This window comes from Cebidichthys violaceus, unplaced genomic scaffold (assembly GCF_023349555.1).
Source record: "Cebidichthys violaceus isolate CVI_PGR_0920_01 unplaced genomic scaffold, fCebVio1.0.p SCAF_13, whole genome shotgun sequence".
Lineage (NCBI taxonomy): Eukaryota > Metazoa > Chordata > Actinopteri > Perciformes > Stichaeidae > Cebidichthys > Cebidichthys violaceus.
The window spans coordinates 9,575,629-9,591,234 of record NW_027176296.1 but is presented as its reverse complement, the minus strand read 5'-3'; the positions used below and the strand labels follow the sequence as shown (position 1 = coordinate 9,591,234).

Below are 15,606 nucleotides of genomic sequence, written 5' to 3'. Positions count from 1 at the left end.
TTAATTATTAATATAATTTAAACTAGGGCTCGTAAATACCCTACATACATCTTTAGATCAGGATTAAACAGAGAATAAAATAGCCTTTAATCATGTTTTTGTATGCATATAAACATATGTATTATCTATTTGTCGGATAGGAAAGAGTGTTCCCCAGGTTGAATGAACCACTGGAACATTCATTCACAAGTATCAGCCCTCTGACATCAAATAAACTTTGTCCTTGGCATCATTTCAACATCTCCGTCCTGTTTTCATTCCAAAAGTCACTGCAAGGACTGAACGCAAACACAAGAGAACAAACTTACCTTTAAACCAGTTCTGTCTTTCAGCTGTCTGGAACCTCTGCCACCATGGACAAATCTATCTGCACATTTTTAGTGGTGTTATCCCTGCTATCTATTCACACTCTGAGTGTGTGCGGTGAGGGTTTTGCACTGTCGCCTATTGAACTTGCTCCCATCCCCTGTAATGACAAAGCAGTGGAGAAGCTGTCTCGTCTGGCTGTCACTTACATCAATGAGGATCGCACCGATGGCTACAAGTTTGCCCTCAACCGCATTGCAAATGTCCACCTGCATGCTCAGGTCAGTGCAGAGACAAATGCTCAGTTGGAAAACCTGCCTGGGGTTGTTGTAATATTCTGTCAGTGGGTGATTTGTTCATGTTTAACAAGGGGAGTGTGTTGGAATGGTTGTTTTTCCTTCTGTTGTGGCTGATATATCAAAAAAAAGGAAGTCACACACTGATAGAGTTAACCAACCGTGGCCAGTCTTGATGTCAGTGGGATCCCATTTAAGACGATTTGTGTTTTGTTGTTACAAATGACTGTGCACAGTCAAACTTTAATCAGAAACCTCCCTCTTGCATTGTTACAATGTGCTTATTCTCATTCTGGGGAAGTGATAATGAAATTAAACTCTCCTTTTCAAGGACTTATTGTGGTCCCCAGACCCTAGTTTGGAAACCCTTGAACTACATCAAAGACGTGAAAAATAGGAGCAATTATATTAGTGTGCAAACACTAAAGAATGAAAGCAACAATACATATTTGTTGTTTGCGCTTTGTGGTGAATGACTCATCACCGTATGTCGCTCATAATAAATGTAACAATAAAATTCATGTACAGAATTTTATGTCATAAAATGAGAAGCCACCCTCTTTCACGCCTCATGAAAAAAGGCCTTTAGGACTGAAGTGACTGTTAATAAAAGTCCAGGTCATTTCAGTCCAGGACCGCTGAGACAGACCTTACACAACAGGCTTAATGAACTTCATGCTGTCAGCTGCTGAAGGCTATCGTAGCCCGGCTGTGGGATGGATCAGGTTTTAAGAGTCTCAGTTTAACTTCATGACCTGTAACGGCTGCCATTACACCTGCTCAAATTGTTGAGATTTGTTTTCAGTGCTACAGCTAAAATCAATACTGTCCAAAGTATTCTGGGGAATTATACAGAGCACCTCCTAAATGGTTCCTTAAAGATGTAACTGAACAAATGAATGTACTTGACAGAAGACCAAGCAATAAATTTGAGTCACAGATAAATGCTAAAACGTGTGTAATGCTTCTATTTATTACATGAATAAAAATATTGGCGCATATAACAGTAATGTTGGAAATTCTGAGAAACACAGCGTTGTTGTACCTCCACTCTCTCATTACTTGTGTTTGCATTGTGCCTGTCAGGGCCCAGCAGGCAATGTGTATTACCTGGATCTGGATGTCCTGGAGACCAAGTGTCACATAGGCAGCCCAAAACCATGGAAACGCTGTGACGTCAGACCATTCATGGAAACAGTAGGACACACACACACACACACACACACACACACACACACACACACACACACATCTCTTGCTGACATAATGCTTTCCCTTCACATTGCAAAAAGGGCAGTTTAAGTCACAATGTCTTGAAAACACTCTTATCACTTTTATCTTGAATTTATCGTTTAGATTTTGATACAAGCACATTTCTATATATCCTACATAATATTTTGCTCATTTGCAGAAGAGGATTTGTTGCAGCGTAGCCCCTAATCTTAAATTTTGACCCTTACGTTGGCCTAATTCTAACATTGAACCTTGGAACCAAGGTCTTAATCAAAAAGTCCATTGAAGAAGGAAGATGGGAAAAAATGCCCTCACTCTCAAGAGCACATACACATTTAATGTACTGTTCTAGGTATGTCACATTTTGCCAAAACTATGTAAAACGGCATTTATTGGTACAACTTGAGTTTCTTTCTATTGTATTCTTTTCAGCAAATCTCTGGCATCTGTAACACCACCATGCTCCACACAACAGAGGGATACTCCTACCTGTACAGCTACGACTGCACTCTTGTCCCAGGTAACACTGACAACATCGTTAGATGGAATACAAGGTGCTTGAAACGTATCAATAAAAATTCTGCAACACAATATTAAAAGGAGCTTTGATACCAGAAAATATGGATTATCATACTGTGATGTATGACATATTGTATCTTAGAGAATGAATGTTGCATCTCGCTGATCTTGCAACAGCTGGTGCTGGTTTGAATTTCTCTACAAGTAATATTTGTGATAGTAACATTGCTCAGTGCGCAAGGCTTATCATAAAGATAAGAACATCTATGAGTTGACATTTCTCTATGTAGACAAGAGAGGTATAACTAACAACATTAATAATGGCTTACTGGCACAAATGGAACACCTTACACCTGGGCATTCCTCACTATGACAAATGTAATTATCAGGCATGAGAAATCTATTACCCTAAACTCAAACTATTATTCAGATGTACTTCTTATATCACATAAAGGCCTTGAGAACCTGCACAAAGGTTTAAGTTAATTTGACTGTTTAGACCTCTGCTCAAACTGTAAAGCTATATATACAGTATATATATACTGTATATATTTCTGAGGAATCTCAATGCCGTAAGTTGTTTTTCCCATCATGTTATATCAGTATAAACACCTGTATTACTACATTTGCATTTGGGCTTTAACAAAAGATGTTCCTGAACATGTTTATTGCTCATACTGCTTTTACTTAACACTTCTAATAACTGCTTGTATTCATTGTCCATGCGTTTCTGCCCAACAAATTCTGCACCCAATTATTGTTGCAATTCAGTACAAATGTTATATTATATTCTCTGTGTCTGGTCCCTGTAGATCCCCCAGAGAAGCTCCAGCAGACCTGTCCAACCTGCCCCACCCTGCTCCCAGTGGAGAGCCCACAGGCTGTGACTGCTGCTCAGGTCACTCTGGCGTCCTACAAGAGACAGTCACCAGTGGGTGCAGGGCTCGGAGTGAAGAAGATCACCAGAGCTGCAGCGCAGGTACCGGAGACCCCAGTTATTAACTCTGATTGGACAAACAAAGCTCTGGGGCTGATTTCATTACACAACAACGTGTTGAATGTTACGTCTATTAGGAAATGACACTCAAGAAAAATCTCTGGGTGTACATGAGCAGATGGCACAGTGCACCTTTGGGCCTCTGTGTGCCAGATGAGTACCTTTACTGCACAAATACCATAATGATACAAGAGTCGGCAAGGTTGAAAAATATTACTGAAGGCACTTTAGGCCTTGCTATCTGGCCAGGGTGTTGTTTGAGGAGAAAATGAGAAACTGAATAGTTCGCTTGGGGATGAAAGCTTAGAATATTGCTATTTAATTCCCCTTAGGTAACATTTTTGGTGCTCTAAAACCAAGATGATAGCCTTTACATACAGCAACCATATCAAGTATCTGCCTTTGTTTATTTGTGCAATTTTCCCTTTTCTTATTATGTTATTTTATATATTTAAGGTTGCACCTGTGAAAGCCAGCTTTGTGGAGTACATAGTCCAAGAGTGTCCAGAGGGAGTGACAGAAAGAGGCACCTGCCAGCGGCTGACACTCGAGTCTGACACAGAGGTACTCAACACAGAGAGTGAAAATAAGACATTAACTCATCACAATACACATACCATATTAGACAAGTAAAATGCTAAATTAGTATTACACTCTGATAGTTAAAAATCCACATGAAAACCAGAGTTGCGTATCATTCTAATCCTGATTTGGACACAGAAATGATTCTTCAAAGTACAATAACATTGTCTGAAGGTGCTCCATTAATTAAAAGAATGGATTTCTGTGTGGACAATCTGACACTGTTATGACGCTAATTAATGTTGTTTAAAAAACTTAAATACACATCAATCAGCCAGCATATGGTTTACTATCACTGACGCAGCTCCTGGAAGTATTACTTGATGGAATGACAGATTTATGTCTAATTTTAACCGCTAAAAGGCTGCAGTTATTGATTATTTTATCAAACAAGCCTGACAGGTCTTCTCCTCCTTTTTTAATTTATTATGTTATTATTATTTACATTTGTTCCCTCCCTGCTCTATCCTTTTGTTTGTTTTTTCTGAGTGTGACCCAGTATCTTAAAATAAATTAATAAAATGTCTCTCTCAGACTGCAGGTTTTTGTGCAGGATCTGTGCACGGACACTTGAAAGTCAATCCTGATGTCCAGGTGTCCTGTGAGATGTTCAAAGCGCAGGTACAGGAAGCTGTTGAAAATATTTACCATCAAAATCAGAAAAAATATTTGTAACATTCATGTACAAGGTATTTTCCGTGGTGCATAATGGTCATAAATATGTTTTGGACCAATACTTATCTCTGAGTGAATTAAGCCAAAGTGGCAACTATCATTTCTTAAGTGTGACAAAGTTACAACAAATAGGCCTACATGATCAATATGTCCAAAATGGGGATGATAACGTAAAACAATTAAAACTCCATCCAATTTTCTTCTTGCATGCTAACATATTACTAAAGTTTTCCGAGCTTTCATGTTCTTTCTTACCAACACACAAAGTAAATCAGATTCATAAGGATGCTTTGACCTAATGTGAAATCTGACTCAAAGACTACCAAATACAATTATTTAGATTCTCCTTGACAGTAAATTAAATACAGGAAATCACCAGCAGAGAGATTTTACACTCATAGCAGAAACATGTACACCCCAAAAAAGAACAGAACATTCAAGTGAATTAAACAATGTAAGTCAGTCAAGTGGAAAAAATCAGCAAAATGTATTATGAAGTGCCAGTCACTTCACTATATGGTACTGCAGTTAGGAACATTATAACCCACTGCCTGGGCAATATTTGATGAATGTGTTATGCTGTTTTGTTTCAGGTTTTACTAAAGTACCCTTTAAAATTATAATTCAACTTTCTGAATGATTGCCACTGGCCATGTAATTATTCTGTCATATCTTGTGTGGTGTCTTCAAATGTATGCTGTGCTTGTGTGTGTTTAAACTGATGTGTGAGATTTAAAATTGGATGGTTCTGTGCTATAATTATGTTGTCTTCTCACTCCTTTTTAGAGCTGTGGTGTGTAATGTAATATTGCGTGACTGAGACTCGTTTTGCAGCCAGCAAGAGTGAGTTTGGCAAATATCAGTTTAGTGTGATCTCGTCTCTTCGTCTACAGAATGTGGACATCCTCAGACCAGTGCAGCCTCAGGGTCACGACTTCCCTCAGGACCCTGCGATCCCAACCTTCCCGACTCTGATCAAAGACCCAGGGAATGATCCTTTGCCTGTTCCCTCTGACCCTACATCGTCCCCTGCTGTTCAACCAGAACTGTTTGACCCAACGCCCATTCTTCCTGTGCCCTTTGACCCTCCTGTTGTGGTTAACCCCTCTAACCCCCTCACCTCATCTTCCAGTGAGTCAGATGAACATCTAGTAAACCAGCAACAGCGGCCTCCAGGTGCTGATCCTTTTGCTTCATCCTCTGAAGAGATCGGAGGGCCTGTAGCACTGCGACCCCCCTTTAACTTCCGCTACCAGAGGCGTAACCGCAAGAAACGGCAGGCCTTGATGGAGAATTCCCCCTCTCACAACCCCACTTTCCTGTCTGATTTCCCCAGTGGGCCCTCTCCTTTCCGCTCCTGTCCTGGTCCGGCTCGATACACCACAGTTTAACTAGTGCTGCCAGTGAGGGGGTGGACCGTTAAACTGCTCCCTGTCACTGGAGGCTTGTAATCATTTGTGCTAATGAGAGGAATACTATCTCTTTTCATTGGTCCTGAAATTACTTCTCTGCTGCTGTTGTAATAGTGCTCTCAAAGCAGCCAAAAGGCTTAAACCATATGTATTTGAAAATGGATTTACTATTTGAATAACTTTTTGAATAAATCTTGGTTTGAATCTTCTGTCAACTGCTTGATGAACTTAAATACTTAAACTAACAGTCTGACAATACTTAGGGTATCTATTTTGGCGATAAAATGGCCATAAAACTTTGATTTTGGAGCAGATTTTTTTAAGAGCTTCAACATTGATTAATTGAACTTTTTTAAAGTAACTAAAGTTTAATGTAATTTATAGACATTTACAGACTTTCAAACACATCACTGTCACAAATGTGTTTATTCGATTCATTTAATTTAGTTGCAGCACTAAAATGTTTAGATGCACGGGTGTCGTCGGCAGGTTTTGTCAGCTATAGTCATGTATTTGGTGAGTGAATTTTGCTGCACCAGTTTAATGAATTCATATTTAAGAACAGGGTTGACCGTCATTACTGCATTTGCACCACTATGGGCCTCTTTCATTGATAAAAAAACACGACTTCAGTGTGTGTCTTTGTGTGATGAATTGGATCTGATCGGCCAGCAATCATATTTGCTGTTTGTTTTTGGTGCCTTTTTATATACAATCATGTTCGATTGTGGATTTTGATTGGTGGCCAACAAGCAGTTTAGAAGAAACGTTAAAAATATCTGATGTCAAGGCCAAAGATGTTGAAACGCAGTCAGCAAACATAAACATTAAAGTAACCTCTGAAGCAGAGGTCTTCAACAGGGGGCTCCGCGACCCCTAGGGGCTCCGTGAAATTTTTGGTTGATTAGACAATTTCTTCTTTTTTTCTTCCAAACATGAATCTGTCCATTATTTTAATAGTTCAGTATTGTATGCAAGATAACAGGTATGTTTATGCATGGCAGTGGTACTAATACTCCATCACTCATTTTCATTTCTACATTTATGTTTAAAATAAAAACGTCAATTTGAATAGCTTGTATGCATGATTATCATGCAAGGTATGTTTCTAAATGGCAGTGGCACGGCCACCCTACTCACCTTGCACATGTTTAAAATAAAAACATGAATATATTAACCTGTGTATTATTTGAATTGCTTAATATTAAATGCACATTAACAAGGTATGTTTACATGGCACTAGGCCCAGTTTGATATAAAACACAATTTCATACAATATACTGTCTATAGTAGGGGGTCCCTGCTCCATCTCTCTATCAGTTTGGGGGTCTTTGGCCTGAAAAACGTTGAAGACCCCTGCTCTAAAGGCTTGGGCTTCTACACGGAAATGTGCGAGCAAAGAAAGAGTACAACATGTAAACAAGCCAAAAGGTGGAGAAACGCACGTGCGTTAATGGCATCAAATGAAAAAGTCAATTCAGTGAATGCTGAGCTTTTTAAGTTCATCAAGTGTGATTCATCACAGTGTGGCTCAACATGTTCGGACAGCATGAACTCCCTGAACAATTCTCAAAAAGCAAGTCCATTAAAGCCCCATGCCCACTCCTTTGTTCCAGATAACACAGAGAAAAAAGATCCTGTTGGTAGAAACTGAAGCATGCGCGGCACCTGCCCCGTTTCTAGGCGGGGAAGTCGTTCTCACCTAACACAGTGGTTACTCCATCGGCTGTCCCACCTGATACGTTCCTTTTTGAGGTGTTGGAACAAAACCTTCGGCCTTTTATCTCACCCCGTAGCTAAATCGTTAGGATTTCGGATTAATTCTTTTACGGCTAATGCCCTAAGCGGTCTCAATGGGATGCAACCCTAGCACCCTGTATGTAATAGTTATGTACTTCGTCTGTACTTTAATATTGCCTATTGTGAACATTCTCACCATTTCATGACTAACACTGTCAAGTCTTGTGGTGGAAAAAAATCCGATACCCGCTTTGCGTGAGTCTTTTCATGCTGAAATACTTAATACCAAAAACCAGGTTGTCTTTTAAGTATTTATTCTCTGCGCAGAGAAGGTTCAATCATTACAACAGAATGCGTACAGTCTCAGTGAGGAAGAACCTCGAAAAAAGTGAACAAGCTTTCTTTATACAGAATGAGCAAAGGTGCGGGCCGATGGCCAACGTTACAGACATCTCGGTTTCAGACTTTTGGTCTCAGACTGATAGGAACAACAAGTGAAAACAAACGGCCAGCAACCAAAACAAGCAGCCCAAAGGCCTTGGCATGGAACATTCTCATACAACACAGTTAGTTATCTATGTGAACAGGCAAGGGAGAATCCTTCTTCTGCACAACAGAGACACGGTGAAGTTCAACAAAGTCCAGAGCAAAATTACTTATGCATGAATACAATATACTGAGTAGAAATATATACTACGTAAAAAATTACCATTACAGTCTTCACTCAGGGTACTTACCTTAAGCTCCTCTGCATGCTTCAGTCGTCACTTCTGATCACACCATCAACGGACAGGGGAAGAGGGTTACATTGTTTAAAGGACCAGAATACTTTGTTTGCTTCAGACACTTACAAAATGTAAGGCTGTATTTTTATTTAAGTTTTTCACACAAAAATCGCATACAACAATTTCAATTCAATGAAACAGTCATAGTGCTACAATACTAACTAATTCTAACACTCCTACTTTAAGGAGTTCGCCTCTTTATCAGTTTTCACTGATTTTGCTATGAGGTATATCTAGTCTCTATCCTAGAAATCTCCCCCTTTCTCTTCTCTCTGCTCTGCTCTGCAGTCTCTGCATGTTTTTGCTGGAGTTTTGCAGGCTCTCTCCGTTTGCTCTGTCTGTGAGTTTTTTCTTCTTCTTTTTTCTAAGTGGGTAAGATAGCCTAAGTGTCTTCTGCCCCCACTTCTAAGGGGGTAAGACAGTAGAAGGGTCTTCTTGTCCTCTATTGTAAGGGGGATAAGACCCCTAAGTCTAGTTGGGGGGGAAAAGCCCAAACTCACAGATTCTCTGCTCCTTTTTATGCTGCTAAAAAGCTGGCACCTCCTTCAGGCTAATGAGTAACTCACATGAAACCTCCTCTCTCTAAGTCAGACACAGAAGGTAACTGGTTTGATCCTGTTCAGACGAGGAAGTAGTGTATAAGTTTAGAGTGACTACTTTATATACGGCATATATGCAGTTTATATGTTTAATCATATCTATCAAAAAGTAAAGCAAGTTATAGGTTTAATCACTTCTATCAAAAATTAAAAAGGTTTATAGGTTCAATGGTTGTACGTTGATTCAAAAAGGTTACAGGTTATAACAGTTATACTTTTATACTTTCATACTTTTCTACAATCTTTCAACAAAACTGCAGGCTTTTTGTGGGGGTTCACTACACTTATGGTAATACCTCTCACCTTATAAATAGAGGCCTAGATGAGGACTTCCTCCTCTTTGTCTCCAAACATTTTTTCTTACAACCCATGTACAGAATTCACATTACACTATGCTATAATAATAAATACATTCAGAAAATGTTTCTTTAATCTTGCCGTAACATATTTTATGGGAACACAAAGAGTAAACTGCAAAAGAAGGCAAACATTCCTGTGTGAGACAAGCAAAATGTACTTTGAAGGGAAGCAAAAGTATTGTGAGGGAGCTCAAACATATTTCAAGGACATAACAAAATACATTCACTGAAAAAAAGGATGATATCTGATCTGTTGACAACTTATTAAAAATGTCTAAAGAGGCTTCCGGTTCGCCATTGAAAGGATGACAGCTTAATTCTCGGGCTCCCCGATGGTTTTGTGAAATAACCCCAAAAAACTGTAGTTTTGCCAATCCCAGTGCAACTTTTGTTTAATAATGGAGAAAGGGGTTATTACTAGAAGTAGGACGACCACAAACATGACAGAATATGATCCCAAACTGGGACAAGACAGCCGAGGCAGCTCTCCGAACCCATACGCACATGGCGAGGATAGCTCCGAAGCTAGCCTGCGAAGCATTCTCAATGTACTTCGGGACTTCAGAAAAGATAACGCGGTACAACTCACTGACAAACAATAATTGAAGAGAGCAAACAACAGACTGGGCAAGGCAGAGTGGAGAATAGATGAAACTGAGACTGTGCTTCAAGCAACATCAATGCTAATTAAGCGGCTAATGCAGCGCCAAGCTAATCTGGAAGCCAGGCTGATAGACCAGGAGGGCCGAGCGGGTAGGGATCATTCAAGGATTTACGGAATACCTGAAGATAAAGAGGGCACCGACATGGCTGGCTTTCTGGATAACCTGCTAAAAAACACACTCGACCTCCCCCGTGACAGAGACCTCAGAATAGAACGGGCACACCGAGCACTGGCACCAAAGCCCAAAGCCCACAGGCAGGCAAAGCCCCGATCGATAGTGGTCAAGTTCGGGAGATACCGGACAAAGGAAGAGGTGCTCCAGAGAGCATAGCAGAAAAAGGTAGTCTCTTACAACAATGTTCGCTTCTATGTTGACCATGACGTCCCACACAAAGTGCTGAAGAAACGTGGTGAATACGCCGAAGCCAAAAAAGTCCTGAAAGAAAAACTGTTTCAGACACCGTACCCTAAAAGGATGCAGGTCTTCTACGATAATGGCACTCTGCTGTTCCAGGATGCTGCAGAAGCAACGAGAGACATGGCTTCACGAGGATTTCCAGTGACGGTGGTGAGGTCCTCCGCTGCTCCGGACCAAAATGAGGTCCGGCTCCTGTCTACCTGGCAGGTAGCCGGGAGAGGCAAGACCGGAGTGAAGACCAGGAACCCGGTGCAGCGGACGGCTGTACACAACCCGAAAAACCCCGCCACTCTCGATACAAGGATAAACTCCATGAATTCAGATGGTGATCCCCCACGACAGGACACTGATGATTCTTCACACAAATGCAGATACATTGTAATAGACTCCTGAGTAATACTTATTCTGGTTGTTTGCCCGGAGACTGCCCTGACGTTCTAAATAGGCAACTACTCCTACAGGTTTATTTTCTGGTTAATTAAAGCAGTCAGGACTTGTTAATTAGCTTGTTATCCATGGTTTATTTTATTTTATTTTGTCTGGATTTTGGCTAACATGCGGCCACACTTTAGGGCCCCACCACTGACGCGACATGGGACTTTCCCACGGACTTTCAAAAGTCCTCTAAGGCTCATTTGAAGCCTCTACATCAGAAACAGCTGTTCTAAACCGTTTCGGTGATTTTCTGTTAAAAGCTGTTTCATGTTCTTTGTTCTGTGTTTGTTCCTTAGGAGAGATGTTTTCATTGTACAACTTTTATGTTATTAGGGATATTGGGAGAGGTTCCATCTGTGATTATCGATGTTTGAAACTATGAATAAGAACGTCCTTAGGGTCATTTCATTAATGTGAAAGGGATTTTAAACCCAGCTAAGAGAAGTCAAATACTGTCAAAAAGGAAAAGGCAAATGTGCTCTTGCAAGAGACACACTTCACCCCATCAGAACATGACAAATTAAAGAGAATGGGGTTTTCAAGGGTATGTTATTAATCGTATTAGTAAGGAGCTCTCATGTGCAGAGAAATTGTTCCTGTATGTCCCCGTCCCACACATGTTTCACATAAACAAGTAAAACTGCTTTGTTTGTTACGTCTGTAGATTTGTCCATTTGTAATGCAAAATGACCACTTGCCTTATATCGAGCTGTGGTCTGTTGTTTGATGTCATCCAACATGTCTTCAATTCTCCTACTTTACCTACTATATATAGTATATATTATACTTTACCTACTAAACCTCTGTCATTTGACAGAGGTATAGTTTTCAGTATATCCGCTGCAGATTGATCCAACAAATGCTGCTTCAGTTTTGACGGCTTCATGCTTTCTTGTGCCAGAACCTCGCTGCACAAAACACACTGAGGTTTTTGCCCTCTTTTGTCCTCAATGTAAGAAAATCCATATCTCATGTAGTCGGTGTCGTACTTGCGTTTCGCTCAATTAGCATGAAAACAAACTTTGTGGGAAGTGCTACCCTGAGCCTTCCACTTAGCACTTATTGTACTCATACTAGCTTGTTGCACTTATTGTATTCGTATTACTTTTTTTTTTTGCACTTACTGTTTTTCTTTTTTTCTGCACTGTACTTTGGCTCTGAGTTATGCTCTGCTTCATGCTCTTAGATGCTTGTTTGGAAAAGAAGATGTACTTATGACTTCGAGTGACTAGTTCTCTTGAATACCTATGTTGAATGCACTTATTGTAAGTCGCTTTGGATAAAAGCGTCTGCTAAATGACTGTAATGTAATGTAATGTTCTTCTATAATGTGAAATGGTGGGTGTGTATTAGCATTACAAGGCATTAACGGCAAATACTGTTAAGGAGTGTGAATAACTTCGCTGCAAAAAAAAATACCCTTCAAATTAAAAGGTCCGCGATCCACTGAAAACGGGTCTGCGACCCACCAGTTGAGAATCACTGCCTTAAAGGATCTCGAGACACAGCATAAAAGAGAACAAAATACAAATTTGTTGACAAAAATTAAGAAAGTCAGGAACGAAATGAATCTATTATACTCACAGGAAATTTAAAAATAAATATTTACAAAACAGAAATATTATGAGTCAGGCTCAGAATCAACAAAACGTCTAGCGAGAAAGCTGCAAAAACAACGAGCGGATAACACAATATACAAAAGGGATCCGGTTTCTAAAACTATACATTATAAGCAAGATCTCTATAGACACAACCACACCTATAGGGCGCGCAACAAATTAACGCATTCCTCAATTCCCTCAACCTCCCTGTTTTATCAGAAGAACAAAATCAGATATTAACAGCAACGGTAACTGAGACAGAACTAAACGGCGCCATCTCCAGGCTTAAAGCGAATAAGTCACCTGGTCCGGATGGCCTTCCTTCAGAGTGGTACAAGGAATTTCGATTTGAGCTATTACCAAGCCTTCTTAGGACCTGCAATATAACTTTAAAAGATGCCAAAATGCCTCCATCTTGGAGCGAGGCAGTGATCTCTGTTATCCACAAAGAAGGAAAAGATAAAGTGGAATGTGGATTGTATAGACCAATCTCGGTGTTGAATGTTGACTACAAATTATACACAGCCATCCTTGCCAAAAGACTGGAAAAGATCCTTCCTCGACTTGTACACAATGAGCAGACTGGCTTTATCTCACAAAGACAAACTCACGATAACATCAGGCGATCGCTGCACATACTAAACCACATCCAAAAGAATAATCTTGAAGCCTACCTAGTCAGTCTAGATGCTGAGAAGGCCTTTGATTCAGTGAGCTGGCCTTTCTTATATAAAGTCCTTGAAAGATTTGGCATGCACAACAATTTTATTAAAGGCATTCGTACACTATATGCCAAGCCATCGGCCTGGATACAAATAAATGGGTATCTCTCAGAGACCATTACACTAGAGTGCGGAACAAGACAGGGATGCCCGATTTCTCCACTGCTTTTTGCACTAAGATGACATACATTGATTGATACATTGAACTCTATTTCTTTCCTCGGACTAAGCCATAGAATTGACTCTGTAAAAATTAACATTCTCCCACGATATCTGTTCCTATTTCAAGCACTTCCTGTAGAAATCCCCCCAAAAAATTCTCTGAATTGGATCAAATCTTTTCAAGATTTATTTGGCAGGGGAAAAAAACAAGGATTAAATTTAAAATTATACAACTCCCAAAAGAGGAAGGAAGAATGGCTCTACCCAATTTTAAGGATTACTTCTATGCTGTTCAGATTAAACCCTTAATTAACATGTGTACCCCAAGTTATTGTGCCAGGTGGAAAGATATTGAACTCTCTATTATGAATGATCCCCCAATTCATACAGTATTGGCCCACAAAAACTTGGGAAAACTTATAGACAATTTACAAAATCCATGGATCAAATTCCATCTAAAAATCTGGAACATGACGATAGGAGAATATAAACTAGATCATAAACTACAAATACTTCAATGGTGTGCCTATGATCCGTATGATGCCTATATGACACCTGAGGAAAAAATATTCTCTGGAAAAATCAGATTTGTTTAGATACCTCCAGTTACGCAACCATTTTGAACATAACATTAGAAATACAACAGACCTTGATGACCCAATACTGAGAATATTTCTCGGTGCCTACCAAAATGATTCAAATAAGGGGATTATCTCTAGATCCTACAAAGGCCTTATGACAAAAAAATCCCACACTGTAGTATATGTTAAGGAAAAATGGGAAAGAGAAGGTAACCTCTCAATATCAAACAAGAACTGGTTAGATGTGTGTAAATTTCAATGGAAACGCACCAATTCTCACATGTGGCGGGATTTTGCGTGGAAATGTGTTATTCGTTTCTTTATTCGTTTCTTTATTACACCGGAGCAGAAGGCACGCTTTGCTGGCGGGGATGCTACATGTTGGAGACGGTGTGGGGCTCGGGAAGCAAATCACTGGCATGTATTTTGGGAGTGTCCAGTGATACAACCTTTCTGGGCAGAGTTTCATAAAACATTAAAAAGCATACTTAACACTGACCTGCCCCTGCAATTTTTTTTATATTATTCTTAGGAAAATTTGATTTCCAAACAGGGGGTCTGTTTGGCATTTTAATAACAGCTTGTAAAAAAGTGCTCACAAGGCGCTGGCTGCTTCCTGAGCCCCCCACGATACAGGAGTGGATAGATATAGTAAACGGCATCTATGTTATGGAAATGATAACTTTTTTCCTTCGCCTTCAGAGAAATGTGTTTATTCAACTCTGGGACAAGTGGGTGAGATACGTAAAACCATTACGAACGGATTTTGTGGAATAATGAATGAATGAATGACCCTGTAATGTTGATTTAGCTTAGCAAGCCCCATCGACCTTCATCCCATTCTCCCTCACGTCCCCCCCTGTCTGATGTTTTTATTTGTTTATGTGTACACTCTCCCAAATTGAACAAAGTTACCCAATTTTGAAAAACTGTGGACGCCATATATGCTGGTGCGAATGTATACTTTGTAACCTTTGTGTCCAAAAAAAATTGAAAAATCTCAAATAAACTGCTGTCTTTAATACAGTTTAATTCATGCATGTGGCAATTCAGTTATGAACTTCATCTGCCAGGAATCTGAGCAAAATCTGTAATTTCTACAAACATCTTTTGAGGAATGTTTCAGCTTTGAAATGAAAATATTTTTCACAATCTGTGTCCTATCATCATTGTTTTGGCAAATACTCCAAGGTATAACATCGTACACAGAGACAACAGAGGAAAAGTCGGGGTTCATTAGGATTCATCACAGAAAGGGCAGACGCTTTGTCAAATGGCATCGAGGCAAAAGACAAGTGCAGACATCTAAGAAAAGTTTGAAAAGCCTGCAGCCACCCAGAGAAGGCCTTTATTTATACAGAAACAAGAGCTATTGGAAAGAGCAGACGGACACAGACGAGAGAAGCAGTGGAGATGTGATAAGTCATCCCGCATGGGGCTGGAGTGTCACTCAGTATGATCTTCAATAAACAAAGTATCCCTGTGTTTTTCAGAAACTTGCCCTCTATAAAAAAACACTC

At 39.9% G+C, this 15,606-nt stretch overlaps 1 protein-coding gene across 1 annotated transcript; it reads left to right on the top strand.

The window, feature by feature from the left end:
* The first annotated feature begins 279 nt into the window (after nucleotides 1-279).
* Nucleotides 280-6,224, top strand: si:ch211-262h13.5 (uncharacterized protein LOC571127 homolog). Its single transcript, XM_068707692.1, has 7 exons — nucleotides 280-587; nucleotides 1,689-1,799; nucleotides 2,268-2,355; nucleotides 3,167-3,333; nucleotides 3,808-3,915; nucleotides 4,468-4,554; nucleotides 5,502-6,224. Exons 1-7 carry the CDS (start codon nucleotides 354-356, stop codon nucleotides 5,997-5,999), a joined length of 1,293 nt encoding a protein of 430 aa, XP_068563793.1. The 5' UTR covers nucleotides 280-353; the 3' UTR covers nucleotides 6,000-6,224.
* The last annotated feature ends 9,382 nt before the right edge of the window (nucleotides 6,225-15,606 follow it).

Coding starts and splice junctions, on each gene's coding strand:
- si:ch211-262h13.5 (XM_068707692.1), top strand. CDS start 354: ATGGACAAATCTATCTGCACATTTTTAGTGGTGTTATCCCTGCTATCT. Junction 3,334..3,807: donor TCACCAGAGCTGCAGCGCAG/GTACCGGAGACC, acceptor TATATATTTAAG/GTTGCACCTGTGAAAGCCAG. Junction 3,916..4,467: donor CACTCGAGTCTGACACAGAG/GTACTCAACACA, acceptor TGTCTCTCTCAG/ACTGCAGGTTTTTGTGCAGG.